Source organism: Pogona vitticeps, chromosome 2 (genome assembly GCF_051106095.1).
Source record: "Pogona vitticeps strain Pit_001003342236 chromosome 2, PviZW2.1, whole genome shotgun sequence".
NCBI classification, from domain to species: domain Eukaryota; kingdom Metazoa; phylum Chordata; class Lepidosauria; order Squamata; family Agamidae; genus Pogona; species Pogona vitticeps.
In genome coordinates, this window is record NC_135784.1 from 32,645,084 (window position 1) to 32,666,247 (window position 21,164).

Below are 21,164 nucleotides of genomic sequence, written 5' to 3' on the forward strand. Positions count from 1 at the left end.
AAGTGATAATGTTTTGCCCTATCCCAGCAGGAAGCTTCACCTCTGATATTATATGCAATATCTGAACCATAGAGGAGCAGGGTGAGACGAGTGTTTTATTTAATTTTTCTGGGGTTTTGGCAATTGTAAAAGACATAGAATGACAGCTCAGTGTTTCAGGACATGTCCCAGGGTGGCTTTTCTTATGCATTCGTCCTGTCTCTTTCATGGGATTCTGGCAGGAGGACTGCACTGTTATCATGGCTTTGGACCAGTGTGTCTTAAATGTGCCCACCCATGTTTTCTTTTGGTTTCATGCATCTTTTTCTCTTACAATAGGAAGTCCCATGAAGGCAGACAGAGAATAAACTGCATAATGCCCTTTTGTGCACTACGAGAAAGCTGCTGTCTAGAAGCCCTTCACTGGGGTTTCCTCGTGATTGCTGATAATTTTTCTCCTTTTTTTTCCACACAAAAAAATCTGCTAAGGAAGCCAAACCGATTTGTTGCACCATCTCTTTGGACAAAGTTGCACTAAGAGCTGCTCGTCCGGAAGCACAAATAGGATGATGGTAAAACAGAGAGTAGAGGTTCTATTCCTAATCATGCAATGGTGGAAACCTAGCCATTACTTACTGTGGCTAGTGTGGCAAAAAACACTACTGAATTGAAAAAGCAGAGGTGACAAAGGGTTTGACAAATTCACATACAGTGGTGCCTCACTTAACGATGATAATCAGTTCCTGGAAAATCGCCGTTAAGCGAAAACATTGTAATGCAAAAAAACCAAACAAACAAACACAATTGAAATCCCTTCAATGCGTTCCAATGGGGTCAAAACTCAATGTCCAGCAAAGATCCTCTATAGGGCAGCCATTTTCACTGCCTGTCTTGCGAGGAATCCGTCCCAGAAAACTGCGGGGAGTCATTTTGTTTGCCCGGCTGCCATTTTGAAACCGCCGATCAGCTGTTTAAAAAACGTTGTTTTGCGAAGCAGGGAACCGATCATCGCAAAGCGAAAAAAACCCATTTAGACCATCGTTTTGTGACTGCAAAAAGATCGTTGTAATGTGGGGCAATCGTAAAGCGAGGCACGACTGTATATGACATGCACAATCTATTTTAGGAATACATGTTTTCTTTTAAGACTATCATCAGCCATTAGTTTTTTTAAAAAAGATGACCACACCTGGGAATTTCTCATTAGGCTTTGTTTATGCCCAGTGCTTAAACCTCAAATGGTAGTTGACCTTCCTTTGAAATTCAATCTCTTTTTAAGACGGCCATGTGACAGTCTTTTAAATATTTGAAGAGTTATAATACCACATTACAGCAGTACAACAATGGAACCAATTACCTCAGGAGGTGGTGAGTGCTCCAACACCGGAGGCATTCAAGAGAAAACTAAACAACCATCTATCAGATCTGCTTTATTTGGGTTCCTGCCTTGATCGGGGGTTAGGCTCAATGGCCTTATAGGCCCCTTCCAATTCAATTTTACTATGATGCACCTTACTATCTTGATCACACTGCTCTGGACATATTCCACCTTGTCAATATCCTTCTTTAACCATGGTGCTGAGAACTGGACACAGTAGATGAAATCTAACCAAAGCAGAACAGAGTGGTACTGTACCTCCCTTCATCTGGCTTGACGTGCAGAAACTAAATGGATGAAATGACATGAGCAAGGTGGAGACACCCTTATTTGCTTAACTTCAGGGTAGTAAAATAGATATACACAGACTGAAATTCCATGTATATATAATTAGCAACAAGTGTAGCTCTAAGGAGGCCTTTAAGAAGAGGTCAGCAAATGTGTTTATTACCCGCTAACAAAGGTAATGACTTCTAAAACTAGTTTAGACACTTGTTAAAGTCCCAAAGTGCAGGGTTTGTAACTTGTTAAGAATGCACAATTTATTTTTACAGATTTTGTTAATATAGGCATGCTTACACAGCAAAGGTTCATGTGGCATGTTGTTTGTTGTTGTTTAGCTGTTAAGTCATGTCTGACTCTTCATGACCCCCATGGATCAGAGCACACCAAGCCCTTCTGTCTTCCACTGCCTCCCGAAGTTGGGTCAAATTCATGTTGGTAGCTTCGGTGACACTGTCCAACCATCTCGTCCTCTGTTGTTCCCTTCTCTTCTTGCCTTCACACTTTCCCAACATCAGGGTCTTTTCCAGGGAGTCTTCTCTTCTCATGAGATGGCCAAAGTATTGGAGCCTCAGCTTCAGGATCTGTCCTTCCAGTGAGCACTCAGGGTTGATTTCCTTCAAAATGGAAGGCTTTGTACTCTTTGCAGTCCAGGAAACTGTCAGGTGTCTCCTCCAGCACCACAATTCCAAAGCATCAATTCAATGATGGACAGGTCATAGTGGAGCGTTCTGACTAAACCTGATCCACCTGGAGCAGGAACTGGCAAGCCACTCTAGTATCTTTGCCAAGAAAACTCCATGAACAAAAGGCATCTTGCTACTTGCTGTCAATTGATCCTATGAATTATTGCCCTCCACAGGTCTGCTCACTGCTAACCAACTGAAGGCTGTGGCTTCCTTTACTGAGCCAATTCATGTCATTGTAGGTTTTCCCATTTCCTACTACATTCATTTTTAACCAACATTATGGTCTTTGCCCATGAGACTCTGCTTCTAATGATATGTTAAAAATAAGACAGTCTCAGTTTAGTCATTTTAGTTTCCTGTGAGATTTCAGGCTTGATTTGATCTAGATCCACTGTACCCTTTTAAGCTTCTATCTACCTTTCATTCACTTGGCAGAATAAGGGAAAGGACTAAGAATCATAGAACTGTAGAGCTGGAAAGGACCCCAACGGTCACCGAGTCCAGATTCCTGCCACTGCAGGATCTCTGCAGGTGAAACCCCTCACGGGCAGCCATCCAACCTCTGCTTAAAAATCTCCTCCGAAGGAGAGTTCACCACCTTCTGAGGCAGGCAATTCCATTGTCAAATGGCTCTCATGGCTGAAAAGTTCTGCTTAATACTTAGTCAAAATCTCCTTTCTTCTAATGTGAATTTGTGACTTCTGGTCCTCTTCTCCCAAGCAGAAAAAAAAAGCCCTTTCCATCTTCCATGTGATAGCCTTTCAAATACTGTACTGTTTCACTTCACAGCCTTTCTCTGCTCCAAGCTAAACATGCCAAGTTGCCTCAATCTTTCCTCACAGAGCTTGGTTTCGAAGCCTCTTATCATTCCGATTGCCTGCCGAAAACAGGCACAGCTGCCCAAAGGCCCAAGGAGATGTATGGTTTCCATACACAGGATTTTCCCTATTTGTCTGGCACCTCTGAAGTTTTATGCAGTTCAGGGTGGCACACCCTGGAGTCATCTCATGAATGGTGGAAAATGTAGGAGAAATAGCGGGAAACACATATTTCCATCACCCTGTACAGATGGAAATCACTGCCATAAGATGTAGTGATGACTTCTGATGTCTGAATATTGATGTAGATAAAGGTGTCCTAGGAAAAGCTTACTCTCCTACAAAAGCCTTGACTAAAGCATGCTTTAGGAAATGGCCATGAAGTGTGGCCTGGCAGCACATTCCCATACAAGGTAACCATTTTGTGGAAGGGCTTACTAGTTTCATAACACTTTTCTAGATGCACAAGATTCTAATAGAGCCCCTTGGGCTCATCATGACAACACTATGTCATCATTTACCGCAACGATTCTCAAAAGGGGCCATATGGCCCCCCTGGCACATCTGATGGGGGGCCACAGACTGGAAACAATTCTTCACACACCACCTTATAAGGTTCGTTACGTGACTTATATGGCCTATATTTCTTTCATATTGTGGCCAAAAAAATAGGTTGATAATTGCTGGTTTGCAGGATAAAATCATTAGGATTAATCGTCACCCCCTCCAAAGGCCTCAGCAAAAGCAAGATTAACTGCATTTTAAACATGCTTCCTCAAAACCTTCTAAACAAAATAGTTCTTTTTTTAAGGAAGAAATATTTTTTTAAAAGCACACATATCCATACAGGAAAGAGGAGCAAAACTCTTCTCTTCTTCTGTCACTGCCCACTTCATTATCTCTATGAAACCTCTACTACAGTCAATTATATCCCAACACTTTCTAACTCATACTATTTTGTTCCAGTCCAATTACTTCGGATTTATTTTGGTACGAGCATGCCAGCTCTGGTGAGCAATGAGTGCTGATTTTTGAGTGAAGCTTCTCCCACACTCAGCACAACCGTAGGGCTTCTCTCCTGTGTGGGTTCTAATATGCTGAGTAAGAAATGAGCTCACCCTAAAGCTTCGCTCACATTTGGGGCATTTGTACGGCTTCTCTCCTGTGTGGCTCCTTTGATGCGTAGTCAGGTTTGAGCGCTGACTAAAACTCTTCCCACAGCTGTTACAGGCAAATGGCTTCTCCCCTGTGTGGACGCGTTTGTGTGTGATGAGGTCTGGCTTGTAAACAAAACTCTTCTCACAATCCAGACACTGAAAAGGCTTTTCCTTCAAGTGGATTTTCCGATGTCTACTAAGGGTTGAGGTGGCACCATACCGTTTCCCACATTCAGGACACTGGTAAGGTTTCAAGCCCGTGTGGATTCTCTGGTGAATACTGAGCCTCTTAATATCTGTGAAACATTTCTCGCACTCCAGACATTTATACCGCTTGTCTGTTGAACGGATCTGCTGGAGTTCAACAAGATCTGAGCTTCCCAGAAGGGTTTCCCCAGGGTTGGGGCATTTTAAGGATTTCTTACCCATCTGATCTCCCTTTGATAGTTGCTCTAGCCACCAAATTGTTCCACACAGTGGGAAGATTAATTCTCTTTCAGGTTCCTTGATATGGAATTAACAGACAATGTCATGTGAAAAGGTTTCTTTAGATACAGAATAGTGAGCAGTTGATGGATAATGAGATGGTGTTCTTCCAGCTTTTATTCTGAGCATTACTTTGCCATCTTTTTAGTTAGCCATTAAGTCTTATGTCTCTTATTCTAGTCTCTTAAATCTTGTTATTTCTCTCTCTCTCTCTCCAAAAGTGGATACAACAGCTGCCAAAGCAAAGGAGTAAGGATCTATTACCTTCTCCTCTCCATTAACCTGCCAAGACAAAGACACAGAGTTCAGACATGAGACATTCTCTGCAATGATGCAAAAAGTCAACTCAAGACATCAGCGGTCAGTATTCACTACAGATTCCTCACCCCAGGATGTAGAACTGCATCCTAAGTCTACATATGAGCAGCCAAAATAAATGGGTATTTACTTCATTTATATTTGTTGCCTTTCTCCCAGAATTGGGATGTAAGGTGATTTGCAAGATTAAAACAAGAGAGGCAGCTGTATCTGTCTGTCCAATCAGGAGCTAAACAAAAATAAAAGTACTGTGGGACCTTTAAATGTTAACAAATTTATTTCAGTGTGACTTTTTGTAGATTACAGTCTCCTCCTTCAGACATGAGTAATATAAAATCAGGGACACAAACGCAGTGATACACCTATCTGGCTGAGAAATCGGAGGTTCAGAGTTCAATTCCCCACTGTTGCCTCCTACAAGAAGAGCCAGCCTGTATGGTCTTGGGCAAACTGCAGAGTCCCAGGGCACCCCCAGAAGAAGGGAATAGTTACCCACTTCTGAGTATGCTCGACCTGGAAAATCCTGAAATGTTTCCATAAGTCAGAATTAACTTGACAGCACAGTTTGCTGTCCAAGTGGAAAAATGAAGGGCCGCTAACCATTCAAACTCCCTCCCTCAATTCATCAGAAAGCTCCCATCATTTCCAATCCTGCCATTATCCAGGAGGTTGGAGCATGTCTCATCTGCAATCTTCTAATCCTTTCTTCCTCTGTTTCTCAAACAGGACTTTGCTAGAGAACTAGTGCTGGACAAAGACAGGATATTATAAACAAGACTGATTTATCTTCTGTTGCTGGCAGAGGTTTCCAGGATTTTTCCCCTTGATCCCTCTAAGTAGTTAGCAGATCACAGACAAGCATTAAACTGGTTACAAGCCAAAGGACCAAAGAGTGAAACAAAGCAAATCTGTTGTTGATTAATGCTATTCCCTACTTACTCATAAAAAGATCCTTTAAGCAATTTCTTTAAACCACGACCTGGCCGAGACCCAGCTCCACTGCAAGAACAAAGAGCAATAATATTCAAGAGGAAGCGACCATCTAGAGCCCCTCTAGGAGTCTAACCCCCCCTTTTCCTCAGTATCTTCATGATGTTAACCCTTACCTGACGCTAAGCAGAACCTACAAGCTAGGCAAGAAACATATGAGTGAACATTCATGTACAGTCATCCCTATTTAATCTGGGAGTAATTACCACAGAATGCCATAAGATCCCCTCCTTATACGTTCATATTCACTTATACAGTATGAATAAAATATGTCGATTTGGATATTTTCAGCCGACCAATAAAATATCTTTGAAAAGACACACATTGGATTGCCCCAGAATTGTGAATTAGGTTGGAAGAACTCGGCTTCATTGACTCACACGTCTCTTTAAGGCGCCGCTGCCTCGAGGGAGGATGATGGTGATGGTCTCCTACCAACCCTCCACCACCCCCCCACAGCCCTATTTTGGATTGATGCTGCCCATGTTTCCAGAGCAAGAAGGACACAGAGCGAGGGAGGGAGATCTCCTCTCTTGCCTGGGAACAGAAGACAGGCGGTGGAGGCTGCCGCTTCCGACTGGGATCCCAACTGACAGACGCGCTACAAACGGAACCCCCACCGCTCGGCCTGGCAGAGGAAGAAACCTCCTCCGCCTCCGCCTCCGTGGCCAGGAGTGCCCAGAATCACCACCTCCCTCGTGCCAGGCAAAGAGGAAATACGTCACGACTCCACCCGGAAGCTGCGCAGAATCTGCAAAATCCCCGCCCTGGAAGTCGAAGGTGCCTCGCAGCGCCCCCTAGAGGCTAAAAGGAACGATGTGCAACTAAGGTGGTGGAGGGGAGTAGTCCAGACCCCGCAGATCTTAGTGGTGGGTCGGTTCAAACGTGGGTCCATATGACAGTAGGAGGACCGCAGACACCCGGGTTGGATGGGAAAAAGCATATGAATTAAACTTTTTTTTATTGTTCTCGTTTCCGCGTTTGAATCAACGAGCTATTAGGTTAAAGGCCGATTTTGTTTATAGGTTACTCAGAGGTAAACTCTGGGTGGCCAATTATTGATCCCATCTTTTAAAAAAGGACTGATATGTCGCACTTGTTTATAAATTGTGTTGCATTCATATAAGGTTTTAGGGAAGCAACTGAAATATATTACATTTTCAAAGAGGTGGCTATGTTAATCTGTTTCAGTGAAGGAAAGAAAACAAAAACTGAACCTGACATATTTCAGTATCAGCCTTTTATGGATTTCAGTCCAGTTCCCCAGACACTGGAGCAAAGTATTTTGGTCACAGGTATATGTACTTAGTTGTGGCAATTATGTAATCAACATTTCAATACCTATATTTAAAATATAATTTGCTTTCTTACCCTTGTTTCACTTTGTCCCAACCAACACCTACTGTATGTATCAGGGAAATTAGATTGTAATCCATGAAGTATCAAAGAAGTACATTAATAATAAATTAGGTCATTATTCCCTACAGACATCACCTAGCCTATTTGTTTTCTCTTTTTTTCCATCTTGGACTCTGCGATTAATTCAGATTTTATGTTTAGTTTATTTTTTTATGCTTTATGTAAACCGCCCAGAGTAAATACATTCTAGATGGGCAGTATACAAGTTTAATAAATAAATAAATAAATAAATAAATAAAATCATATCACATGAGAACCACCTTGCTGGGAGACCAAACATCTATCTAATCTTGTATTGTTATCAGCAAAAACAAGCTAACTACCAGGCAACTCATAAGTGCACCACAAAGATGGTTATTGATTGATTGATTGATTGATTGATTGATTGATTGATTGATTGATTGATTGATTGATTGATTGATTGATTTGATTTGATTTGATTTGATTTGATTTGATTTGATTTGATTTATACCCTGCCTATCTGGACTACCAGACCACTCTAGGCGGCTTCCAATACAAAATCAAACAATAAAACACAGGTAAGTACGTGACAATTCAGTAATAACTACAATGAAATAAAGGGTAGGGAAAAGTAAGAGAGAGAAAAAATCAAGAGTTGGCTGGAGGGAAGGCCTGAATGAACAACCATGTTTTCAATTGGGTTTTAAAGATGCCCAGCGTAGGTGCCGCGCGAATCTCCGGAGGGAGATTCTTCCAGAGGCGAGGAGGTTATAAACTGTTACAGATCCATTTAAGCAGAAGCAAGTAAACTGTATCATGAGTCTTACCTTCCTGCACCAGTTTAACTCAGATCTCTTTGTTGATCAATGAGAATAACAGAAGGGACCAAGGAGCACTCTGACTCCCATAATCCCATTCACATCATGAATGCTGGGAAGTATAGTCCAATATCACACCTTTCTCAGGCTATATCTCACTGGCTTACCTGCTGTAAAAGTTTAGCATTATAATTCTTAAGTAATTCTGCAGCAGTTTTCCAGGTATAAAGAATATTTAAAACCCTAGCTTTGTTATCCTCTTGACAGCCTATGCCAGCGATGGCGAACTTATGGCACGTGTGCCACAGCTGGCACGCAGAGTCCTTTCTGCCAGCACGTGAGTTATAGGTTGCCAGACCGCTACTCTGCCCCCCCCCACAACCAAACCTGAGAAGGCGGCTGCAGCCACAGTGCTGGCGCTTCGGCAGGCGGATCTGAAGCACCTGGTACTGGCAGCGGGTCTAGAGTGGGGTCTTGAGGCACCTTTGTGCCAGGATTACCCCTTCCGCCACGACTTCCACCTCCCGCTACTTTATTTTTTTCCAGCACGCAAGCCCAAAAAATTTCGCCACCACTGGCCTATGCCATAATTGAATGTGGATTTTTAAAGGATGGTTGTGTTTTACTGCTTTGAATGTGTTTTCAATTTTGCTTTTGTTCACTGTCTATTAGTGCAATATTTCTTTTATTCTTTTTAGAATTTATAAACTTACTGTATATAAGTACAGTACGTATTTATACACAGTAAGTATTTTATATATGAGCTGTATTTATATACAGCTCGCATGCCCAGGGAGAGGTTTCCGTGTGCCAGCTGTAGCAGACGTGCCATAGGTTTGCCGTCACTGCTCTAGCCCATGAAGTCTCTTTACTTTTATTCTAGGCCATTAAATTGATTTGCTTTCCCTTATCTCATAGTGGATGTGCCAATTGCCAAAAAATACAGAGAAAGCTGGTCATTTTTCTTCTCTCTGTTCTCCTGTCAAGACAAAGAAAGAGAAGTCAGATACAAATATATTCTCTGCAAAGATTCAGAAAGACAACTAAAACAAGACATTGACTATTAGCCCTGCCCAAATTATGCCCTTCTCCTGTTTTGGGTGACAACTCTGATCATCCTTGACTGGCTGAATCTGATGCTGTTAGCTTAAAATTCTACACCTAAAGTGAAGCGTACAGGAGGAATGGGACACCTCTGTCTAGTTCTTTGGTCAAGAGACATCTGCTCTGGTGTTCCATCATTTACTAACACCACTGCAGAGTTTTTTTTGAATACAGTTGTTCCAGTATTCTTTGGAGCATTTACCAAAACCTAGTACTTAATGATCATTTTTAATGTTGGCCATTCCACTGAATCAAATGCCTTTAAAATATCTTTCTTTCTTTCTTTCTTTCTTTCTTTCTTTCTTTCTTTCTTTCTTTCTTTCTTTCTTTCTTTCTTTCTTTCTTTCTTTCTTTCTTTCTTTCTTTCTTATTTACTTACTTACTTACTTACTTACTTACTTACTTACTTACCTACCTGCCTGCCTGCCTGCCTGCCTGCCTGCCTGCCTGCCTGCCTGCCTGCCTGCCTGCCTGCCTTGTAAACCATTTCCATTACTGCCGAGGCACTACTCTGTGGGGTTTACAATAAGTAAAACATCAGAAGAGATAAAAATGACATACTAAAGACAATAAGAACAGATAAATGAGTGCATAACTATGGAAATAACTACAAAAACAGATGGTACCAACCAAAATGCACAGAACAAAAGTGGATGAAGAATTGGTGGTCAACTAGGGTTGGTGTGAAAAATCTTCCTGAAGAGCCACTTCTTCAGTCACCTCCTAAATATCCAGAAGGAGGGGGCCAGGCGAAGCTATTACAGAAGCTTCTTCCACAAGGTCAGAGCCACCACAAATAAACTCCTACATGTATTCGCGAAGGCTTTCACAGCCGGGATCTAATGGTTGTTGTGGGTTTTTCAGGCTTCTTGGCCGTGTTCTGAAGGTGGTTTTTCCTAACATTTCGCCAGTCTCTGTGGCCAGCATCTTCAGAGTTTGCTGTCCTCTGAAGATGCCGGCCACAGAGACTGGTGAAACGTTAGGAAAAACCACCTTCAGAACATGGCCAAGAAGCCCGAAAAACCCACAACAACCATTAAAGCCCAACAACTTGTAGAAGATCTATGGGCCTCCCCTAAGGCAGCGAACTAGAGGAACCTTGCCTGTGATGATCTAGTGGGTCGGGCAGATGATATTGACGAAAGATGCTGTGACAAGTAACATGATCCCTAACTGTGGAGGACCTTATATGTAAGTATCAAAACTTCAAACCTGGTACAGTATGTGAAAGTATACCTGCCTTGACCTTTTGTTTTAATATTAAATTTATTAAATTTAATACTCTCCTTGCGAGGTTGGGCATTTGCCATAAAGCCAGTTTGATCCTCTTTAGTATATTTAATAATAAAACTATTCATTTGCTAATATTGCTGTGAATAATTAACATCCTGGTTTATTAGGTTTATTAGGCCACAGTCAGTAAGGATGGGATCTCACCATTCTTCTACCCTGGTACTAAGTACAGGAGCTCCCCAGGGCTGCGTGCTAAGTCCCTTCCTCTATTCCCTGTACACACATGATTGCACCCCACTGTATAACACCAATGCAATTATTAAATTTGCGGATGATACGACAGTGGTGGGGCTCATAAATAAGAACAATGAGTCTGCTTATAGAAAGGAAGTACAAAGGTTGATACTTTGGTGTAAAGAAAATCATCTCACACTTAACATCAAAAAAACTAAAGAACTCATAATTGATTTTAGGAGGAAGAGATATGTACATTTACCACTGTACATAAACGGTGAGGAAGTGGAGAGAGTTGGTAGTTTTAAATTTCTGGGTACTTACATCTCAGAGGACCTCTCATGGACTATAAATGCCAACATGCTAATGAAGAAGGCACAGAAGAGGCTGTATTTCCTGAGAATGCTCGGCAAGTTAAATTTATCTCAGCATTTGCTTCTGTCATACTATCGTAGCACCATTGAGAGTGTCCTAACCTATGGCATTCTGGCATGGTTTGGGAGTAGCTCTGTAGCGGACAAAAAAGCTCTACAGAGAACCATTAAAATTGCCCAGAATATCATCGGGCTCCAGCTACCAACCCTGGATGACATCTTCACATCCCGCTGTCTAAGGAAATCACATAGCATCCTGAGAGACTCTTCCCATCCTGCTTATAACTTTTTTGAACTGTTACCATCTGGCAGAAGATATAGAACAATTAAGACTCGGACCACACGTTTTCTCAATAGTTTTTATCCCAGAGCTATAATTGCAATTAATAATGAGCTTAAAGACCACCAGTAGTGAATAATTAGTTGGACTGTGTAACTTGGCCTGCGGTGTAGATGTTTGTATTTTTAGTGGGGGACTTTTAGTGGGTGGGGAGTGTTTGGGAATTTTATGTGTGTGCATGTGTCTGGTCTCTGGGTGTCTGTGAATTTCGTTGTATGTGTATATACTTACAATGACAATAAATTATTATTATTATTATTATTAAAGAAATAGGTCTAGAAGCCTTGGCGTCTATTCTTTTTCAAAACTAATATAATTATCTATTGTTTCTGTGACAATAATGTATTTTCTCCCTTCATTATTTTATTTAAAAGGAACTTTAGTTTAGGTACCAATATATTCTTAAAAGTGTTGTAGTACTCTGACCCTAATTCATAAATTCCTGGTGTCTTCCCCACTTTTAATTAATGATCACTTCCTCTATCTCTTCTTCCTTTATCGGTTGCTCCATTACATTTCTATCCATTTCTTGAAATGTACTCCCCCATTTTTTTCTACATATTCCTTAATTCTTTCTGGAGATAATGTCCTCACAGTATACAATTTATTTTAAAAATCTGGGAAGATGTTTAATTGATCTCTCATCAAATTGCATATTATACCTCTATCATTTTTAATTGCTACAAAGAGATTCTTAGCTTTTTTAGCTTGTGTAGTTCTGGTCAGCATTCTTGAATTTTTATTACTAAATTTAAAGTACTCTTGTTTTTAATATACTGTATTAGGTTCTTGTGATGTTTTTCTATTTCTATATTCTCTAATTCCATTTTTTTGGCCATAATTTCTGCTGTAATTTTCACAAGCTTTTATCAAGTGCCTCATAAGGTAATATTTTCCTTATCTATAAAGAAAAATGTTTTAAATCAAACCCATTCATCCCTGTTACTCAACACATGACGAACACAACTTTCATATTACTTCTCAGTTGCATTCCATATGGATCAAATGACAATAATTGTGACAGTGAGAAATAAAGTATTTCAATAGATTTTAAAGACATTCTACATTAAAAATGGATTCGAAAATTTCTTAACAATTTTCTCATACCTTAGTTACAGTGAAGGAGTTAACAAAGTACTGTAATATTCTTTCAAGTTCATTCAGTTATATCTGAAACACATATATTAATAAAACTACAGAACAGACCCTTATACAATGTTTTTTACTGGCAAGCTCGTGGCTTGAGAAGCCTGCTGCTTTCAGACTTTAGGGTTTTTTTTCACTCCCCATTTAGCTGCACTACAGTATTTTAAAAGGCCATAATAGATTTGGAAAGAATCTCAATGGTTATCTGCTACAATTCCCTGCTGGTGGAGGACCTCTCTGCTATACATAGATCAAAGGGCCACCAGGCAAACCTCTGAGCTTCAGTTCCCTCTGAGGAATTCTGCTCCTTAGCTTTGTAATACAGGTGTAATTCACCTTTCCCAACTTATTGAGTAGCAGAATTTGAGAGGGCTGGCCCTACTATTTGGCAGAGTGAGGTAGCCACCAAAGACATGCATTTTTGAGTGTGGTGAAGCAGGCAGAATAGTAGGCATCCTTCAATCTCAAGAGACTATGGTAACGTGCTCTGAACAGAGGTCTTGCAACAGCATCCAGTGTGGCTGAGAAGGCCAATTCAAGAGTGACAATCCCTTCCACACTGAGGACAAATACAATATGTCCCCTGTCCAGCTCCCTGATTTTGCTGCTTTCGGGACTGCCTCTTTGTCTTGGCCTGCTGGACAAGGGTCTCTTCAAATTGGGAGATGCCGTGATGCACCGCCTGCCTCCAGGCTGAACGCACAGATGTCAGGGATTTCCATCTGTTGAGGTCCATTCTTAAGTCCTTCAGATCCCGCTTTGCAGATATCCTTGTACTACAGCTGTGGTCTCCCTCTGGGGTGATTTCCCTGCACTAATTCTCCATACAGGAGATCTTTTGGAATCCGACCATCATCCATTCTCACGACATGCCCAAGCCAACGTAGACGTCACTGTTTCAGCAATTTATACATGCTAAAAATTCCAGCTTGTTCTAGGACTACTCTATTTGGAACGTTGTCCTGCCTGGTGATGCCAAAAATGCCTCGGAAGGAGGCAACGCATATGGAAGGTGTTCAGCTTCCTTTCCTGCCATGCACAAAGGGTCCAGGACTCACTGCAGTACAGAAGTGTACTCAGGACACAGGGTCTATATACCTGGATCTTGGTACAGTATTTGCCTTCAGCTTCTTATTAAACCATTCTTTGTGAGTCTACAGAACATGGTAGAATAAAGAGTGTTATTTGTAGTGATATTTTTATGCACAGGAAGAGGCAACTGTGCAATCTTCTGCCTCAAGCACCAAAATAACTTGACTTGCTGTGGGCCCCATCCAGAAGAGGAATTTTTGTTACTCTCCCTACAAGGGAAACCATTAAGGTGGTTGGGGAGATATTTAAGCCCTCTCACACAGGAAACTGTTACATTCAAGAATATATGGCAGGTGACTTCCCTGTTAATTTGGGCTCTTCAATAGACAGCAGTCCTTAATTTCAAGGGCTGTCAGAGGCCACTCCTTCTTTTTGAAGGCACGCTCCCTTTAACAGCTCGCCCAGTCCAAATCTGATCCAAAGACAGAAAACTCAGAGGGAGATCAGGTCGAGGTTAGCCAGATGCAGGAGCAGCAAAATCAGCAGGCAGGTAGGTTACCCAGTCCTTGCCTTCCCCACTCTCTCTAATGCATTGCAATTCTATCAGCATTATAAAAATACAGTACATTAATTTTGTACCCGGGGCTCATGTTATCATATGCAATTTTATGCAAAGCAGTGTCCTCTATCCGTGTGTGTGTGTGTTGCAGAGCATCCTTATTTTAAAAAAAGTTTTATTTTAAAATACATTTTTTGCACTCGATCGTTCACTTCACAACTGACCGACCGCACTCCCTGCCCCGCCACCTCATACAACAGTCAGCCGGCCTTTTTTCAGTGACAAATTGTGCAGCCAGCAGAGGGCTCTGATGATAATCCAAAGGAGGGAGAGGAATCTGCCCTAGCGATCGACGCATTCTTCTCCTTCCGTCCACCCTCTGACCACAGAGAGCGGTGTTTTTTTTTGTGACGGGGGGGGAACGTCTTTGGTGGAGACGCTGCGCGGAAAGGCTTGCCCGGGGACCCCGGACGGTCGCTGCGGGAGGAGCGGTCGTGGCGGCTACCGACGGCGTTAGCAAGCCAGAGGCCCGGTTTCCAGTTGTCTTGGCTGCAGCCGACCCAGGTGAGGACTGCTTCTTGGCCCCGGCAGCCATTACCGCCCAGTTCCTCTTATACACTTGAATAGATGCGAAGGGTGGGGCAGGGAAGGCTGGTTAGACAGCGAGTAGGCGGCCAAAGAGGTTTTTTTTTCCTTTTGGGTTAAAGTGGCTAGGAGGAAGGCAAATATTTGCCTGTCCCACCCAGCCAGGCGCCAGAGATCGAGTCACTAGGAAGGCGGGGGAGGGGGGCATGTGGCCCTTGTGCAGCAGCCGAAGCCAAACATCCACATCGGGTCACTAAGATATTAAAAAACTGGCGAGCTTTCGAGCCCAGCAAGATACTTGGCCAGGCGATTCATTATAGGGCTGCAGGGCTGAGTTGGGGGGGGGGGGGGAGAGGCGGCGAACGCCAAAAACCTATTGCAGTGTTTGGATCTGTGTTAAAGTAAGGTCCCAAGATGGAGACTCCCGACTTGTTGCGTCGGCTTGTGGTGTTAGGTTTCTCCAGAGGGAGTGAAGTAGGGAGTGTTTCCCCCCCCCCCCACTGCTGTTGCCAAGACACATAACATGAGTGTATATATGGAATCAGGATGATTTGTGTGGCTCTTACACCTGCTCTTTCTTCAGCCCTTTCCAAGGGCTAGTAACAAAAACAACAAAGTCTTCTGGCACCCTCAAGACAAATATGTTCTGTTTGGGATAAGGATTTGTGGAATTTAGCCTAGAGATAGCTGAAGAATTTTGGAGCTGCAGTCCACAAAAGCGTATACTAAATAAAACAGGTTAGTCTGTAAAGTAACACCAGACTCTTAATGATCTTTCTTCAAAGAGATCAAGGTGGCATATACTGATGTTATCCTGATTTTCTTTATGAAACAGTCTAGTCACAGGCTAGCCATAGGTTGAGATACAGCCAGGTCCAGTTCTGGGTTGTCCACACTCTTCCACCACCACATACTACAAGGATTGGGAACTGCGACTCCCATCGTCCCTTACTGTTGGCTGTGTTACCTAGAGTTGGGAAAAGTTGCAAGCTGTCACCATTTGGAGTGCCACAAGTTCCCCTATCTCTGAGTTAGTAAGATAAACTGCAACACTCAGCAAAACTTTGATGCACTTCAGGCTGCATCAAAGTGCATCAAACATCAAACTGCATCAAACATTTCTCTAAAACTGGGTATGCCTTACTAAAGGTACTAGTTCTAACCCTAAGAATCATCCTTATTTTCTGCATAATCCATGCTGTTTCAGAGATCTAGGTAACAGAGCCCCAGAATATGGCATTTCCGTACCTACATAATGTACGTATACTGCATCTCCGGTCCACTTTGAATAGGATTGCTGGAATTTTTGTAACCTACCTCCAGCATCAGGCAGGGGCTTACTGTTGGAGAAAGCAAATTACAGTACTAGTATAGAGTTTTAGGTTGCATTTAAAGGTTTTCATCAAAGAAAAACAATGAAGAATCACATCCCAAGATGACACAACCATTCTAAAATCTTCAGCTGCCTTCTTCACCTTGACAAATAGAAACGTTTTCTTCCAACTTCCTTTGGCACTGTAGTTGTTCTCAACCTTTGTGGTAAGGTTTCTGGGAGTTTTAGTCCAGTAGTCTATGCTCTACTGTGCTCTACATGGGGCTGCCTATGGAAAGTGTCAGGAAACTTCAGCAGGTCCAGACTACAGTAAGCAGATTGTTGACGGGCTGGTTATAGAGATCACATAACTGCCCTGTTATAGCAGCTCTATTGGTTGCCAGGTTGTTTTTGGGCACCATTCAGAGTGCTGGTTCTAACCTATAAAGCCTTAAACAGCTTGCATCTAAGCCCTAGGTTCCCAACCTTTGTTACTCGGATGTTTTTGAACTGCAACTCCCAGAAACCCCAGCCAGCACAGTTGGTGGTGAAGGCTTCTGGGAGTTGCAGTCCACAACTCCTGAGTAAGCCAAGGTTGAGAACCAGTGATCTAAGATATTGGAAGAACTGTGTCTCCCATTATGACCCTGCTTGGGTGTTTTTTATTTGTTTGTTTGTTTGTTTGTTTGTTTGTTTGTTTGTTTATTTATTTATTTATTTATTTATTTATTTATTTATTTATTTATTTATTTATTTCCCACCTATCTGGTTGTTATGACCACTCTAGGCGGCTTACAAAATCATGATACAATGATAAAATATTTAATAATAATAATAACAAAAAGAAGAAATTTCATTAAATAATCAAAGATTGGGAGGAAAATGAAAGATAAACCACAAAGAAGAAAGACATGTTGACATATGAAAGGCCTTTCTCTCAATCCCACCCCTTCACAAGTACATTTGATGGGGTCACAGGCGAGGCCCTTCTCTATTGGTTTGCAAAGTTTGAGGTCTAGCCAGTTTAACTGTATGCTGGCCTCAAAAGGTGGAAGCCCATGATGAAAGAGGCATCACTGAGTTGTATAGTCTCCTCAATGCATCTAATTTTAGAGTGGGAGTCTTGTCTGGTCCTAAACTGGTCCCCCCCAGTCTTGCTGGCCCACTCGTCTGTTCACTTCAGTACTCCAGCCTCTTGAATTTCTTAAAACTGCGAGGATGAACATACAGTGACTGTTCAGTTTCGTTGGATCTTACAGTGGTGATCTTCCGCTCTGTGATTTTTCTTAACATCTCTAAAACAGTGCAAGCTGATATTTGAAGAAGTGTGTTTGTCAGGTTATTTGTGAATGTCCAGACCAAAGGGTAGCTTTAAATTTTTTTTCTGATTTATAAAGGAAGAAATGACCCTCAGGGTGATCAGAATAATGAATGTTATGAAAACTTTGTGCATCTGCCGAATTGAACACATTGCATTGTTATGACTCTCGACACAGTTTAATGTCTTACACGTTTGTTCTTTTTCTCTTGTCTTGTTTTTTCAGCTGTTGATTAAATGTTGACCAAGGATCAAATGTTGATAAAAAAGGAGGACCTTAGTCAGGAAGGCCTCTTAGAGGAACAGAAGGCTAGGCATACTCCCCACTCGAAACATGCTCTGCAGCTAAGTAAGAATGAGATGACGGGAGAACATATGCTGAAGAAAAAACATACATGTCCGGACTGTGGGAAGAAATTTTGCCGGCGTTCAGATCTTGTCCGGCATCAGAAACTCCATTCAGGAGACAGACCCTTTACCTGTACTAAGTGTGGGAAAGGCTTTGTACAGAGCACCCATCTCATTGCACACGAGAAAAGCCATACAAGAGAGAAGCCCTATTACTGTTCTCACTGTGAGAGGAGCTTCAATCAGATCTTAAACTTCACTAGGCACCAGAGGACTCACTCCAAGGAACCCCCTTTCAAATGCGGTGACTGTGGAAAGACCTTCAGCCGCAGCTCAAACCTTATTATGCATCAAAGGACCCACACGGGAGAGCGGCCCTATAAATGCTTTGACTGTGGCAATAGCTTCAGTCGGAGTTCAACTCTCGTTACGCATCAGAGAATCCACACCGGCGAGAAACCCTATAAATGCCAGGATTGCTGGAAAAGCTTTGGAAGACGTTCGACCCTTGTTATGCACCAGAGGACTCACACAGGAGAGAAACCGTATAAATGCCCCGACTGTCCAGAAACTTTTAGTGTTAAATCAGGTCTGCTTAGTCATCAGAGAGTCCACATGACTGAGAAACCGTATCTCTGCCTGGAATGTGGTAAAAACTTCTGTCGGAGTGCAGACCTCATTATTCACCAGAGAATTCACACGGGAGAGAAACCTTATCAATGCAATGACTGCGGCAAGAAATTCAATACAAACTCACACCTTGTTACGCATCAGAGAATTCACACAGGGGAAAAACCATACAAGTGCCCTGAGTGTGGGAAAAGCTTCTCTTACAGCTCAGTACTGGTGGGCCACCAGAGAGTCCACACAGGGGAAAAACCGTACGCGTGTCTCAAGTGTGGAAAGACCTTCCGCAACAACTCGCACCTGATCACTCACCAGAGAGTGCACTCGGGAGAGAAACCCTATGAATGCCCTGAATGTGGGAGGGGTTTTAGTGTCAGTTCAAATCTTGCGAAGCACCGGAAGATCCATGAAAGAGACACATCTTTTAAATGTTCTGAATCAGAAATGGGAGGTAATGAAGCGGTCACTAGCTCCCAGAACAGTTCGTAAAGATGAGTTGCATATTTATGAGCGCTTTAGTAGAGCATCAGCAGTGTTTTATGAATGACCAATGTAGGAGTGAATAATAAGAGTAGCAAGGACCCATGTCCTGTGTCTAGTATAGAACATTGTTGCGGGATCCTGATCGGCACTTGGAAAGATTGTTTTTTTAAAAAGGTTAACTGATATATATGTGTATGTGTATGTATATTTGCATCAACAGGCATAAATGACCACAGATACGGATCTTGCATAAGTAGCATACTCATTTTGTTTGCAGCATATTATTCATGTTTTGACTTGTTAGTTGTTAGGTTACCCATTGATTGATAATGACTGGTGTTCTCGGGGCATTATCCTGGCTCTGAAACGTATATGGTGTCTAGCATATTTTTTGCAAGAGTTTTTTTTTAAGTTCTACAGAGAAGCCTCTCTTGAAGTGACTCTGATTCTCTCCATCCTGTATCCACTTATTCAGAAGTAAGTACCATTGAATTCAATGGCTGTTATTTCCAGGTGAGTATAGGATTGTACCCTTAAAATTTACTAAAATCTGGGTAAATGTATAGGCTGTAGGTTCCTTAGTTTGCTCATGAAGTATGTAAGAAAGTAGTGAATAATTAGCAATTTTTTATCAGCTGACAGTAACAAAAATTATTTACATTTTGAGCTCACTTAACAGAACAAATTAAGCTTTTAAAAGTAATGTTCCAAGCTCTGATCTGGATGAATATATTGTTTTTCCTATAAAGACAGCAGAGGGATGGGTAAGTTGTAGCAAGTTCAAATTCTCCACCAAGCGAACCCAACTCTTTACTTCTAAAAAAAGTATAAATAAAGTTTATCTGTATATGTTTCTTTTGCATTACTTGCTTTTATTGCATCTGTGCAAGTTTTTTCAAAATATTACAATAGGACAGAGGAATAAAGAAGTGGAATAATTGGCAGCAGGAAAGGAGAGATGTTTTCCTCCATGAAGTTTAAGTAATCCATGTGAGATTTCAGAGCTGTATCAGTTGAGTACAGCCATGTGTGGGGCAATCACTGTCAGGCAAAGTGACAGAGCAGGTTTCCTAACCTTGGGTCCCCAGATGTTCTTGGACTTCAACTCCCAGAAATCCTGGTCAGCACAGCTAGTGGTGTAGGTTTATGGGAGTTTTGGTCCGGTATCATCTGGGGACCCAAGGTTGGAAGCCACTGCTAGAGAGGAAAGCACCACAATATTGAGCGTAGAACAGTTCTTCATGTTTGTTCATGAGGTACAGCTGCCCTTCAAAGGGGAACCTCTGGTGTTACCCAGATGTAAATGATGGTGTGACTCTTCAGAATTTCATATCTCTGTCTGCAGTCGATGGTGACTTTTCTGTGTACAGAGTTTTGGAAAGTTACTTTGCCGGGCCCCAGTGTCCACAATCACCCAGCCTGCACAGCTACCAGTCATGGTGGCTCGAAAGATTCTAGGAATTTGAATCCCCCAAAAGTAACTTTCCCAAGCTCTGAATGTGCAAAGGGAAATGACCACCCGCAGCCACTGCCCTCTTGATCATATCCCTCTCCTTTCAAATTTTATTTCTTAAACCCTGCAGTTTTGAGGACTAAAAACCTTACGAGCACGACACGCCCCTCTGCAAGCACGACACACCCACCGTTAGGGGGGTGGAGATGCGTATCCGCGGCCCAGTTCAAGGAAGCCCATGGACCGGCACAGGGCCACACGCTGGGGGTTGGGGACCCCTACTTTAGTGGATTATGTGCTTTTCATGGTGCTGATAGAGTAGTTCTAGAACGAGCTGGAATTTTTAGCATGTATACATTACTGAAACAGCGACATCTGCGTTGGTTTGGGTACGTCGTGAGATGGTCGGATTCCAAAAGATCTGTATGGAGAATTAGTGCAGGGAAATCGCCCCAGAGGGAGACCACAGCTGTGATACAAGGATATCTGCAAGCGGGATCTGAAGGCCTTAGGAATGGACCTCAACAGATGGGAAACCTTGATATCTGAGCGTTCAGCCTAGAGGCAGGCAGTGCATCACATCCTTTCCCAATTTGAAGAGACCCTTGTCCAGCAGGCTGAGGCAAAGAGGAAGTCACAAAAGCAGCAAAATCAGGGAGCTGGACGGGACAGATTGTATTTGTCTTCAGTGTGGAAGGGATTGTCACTCTCGAATTGGCCT

The 21,164-nt window shown here is 42.3% G+C and overlaps 2 protein-coding genes across 4 annotated transcripts in view; one reads left to right on the forward strand and one right to left on the reverse strand.

The window, feature by feature from the left end:
* Positions 1 to 1,760: 1,760 nt before the first annotated feature.
* Positions 1,761 to 21,164, reverse strand: part of LOC110088028 (uncharacterized) — a 37,859-nt gene continuing 18,455 nt past the window's right edge. The window contains exon 8 of the mRNA XM_078388745.1: positions 1,761 to 4,639. Within this exon, the coding sequence (XP_078244871.1) occupies positions 4,118 to 4,639 (522 nt within the window). The 3' untranslated portion in view covers positions 1,761 to 4,117. The remainder of the gene's footprint in view (positions 4,640 to 21,164) is intronic.
* On the forward strand, positions 14,229 to 19,844 carry LOC110088045 (uncharacterized). Of its 3 annotated transcripts, none has more exons than XM_072988862.2 (2): positions 14,229 to 14,308; positions 17,759 to 19,844. In XM_072988862.2, exon 2 carries the CDS (start codon positions 17,770 to 17,772, stop codon positions 18,994 to 18,996), a length of 1,227 nt encoding a protein of 408 aa, XP_072844963.2. In that variant the 5' UTR covers positions 14,229 to 14,308; positions 17,759 to 17,769; the 3' UTR covers positions 18,997 to 19,844. The 3 variants fall into 3 exon arrangements, with proteins under 3 accessions (XP_072844963.2, XP_072844962.2, XP_078244888.1); XM_072988861.2 differs by lacking the exon at positions 14,229 to 14,308 and adding an exon at positions 14,640 to 14,881; XM_078388762.1 differs by lacking the exon at positions 14,229 to 14,308 and adding an exon at positions 15,511 to 15,640.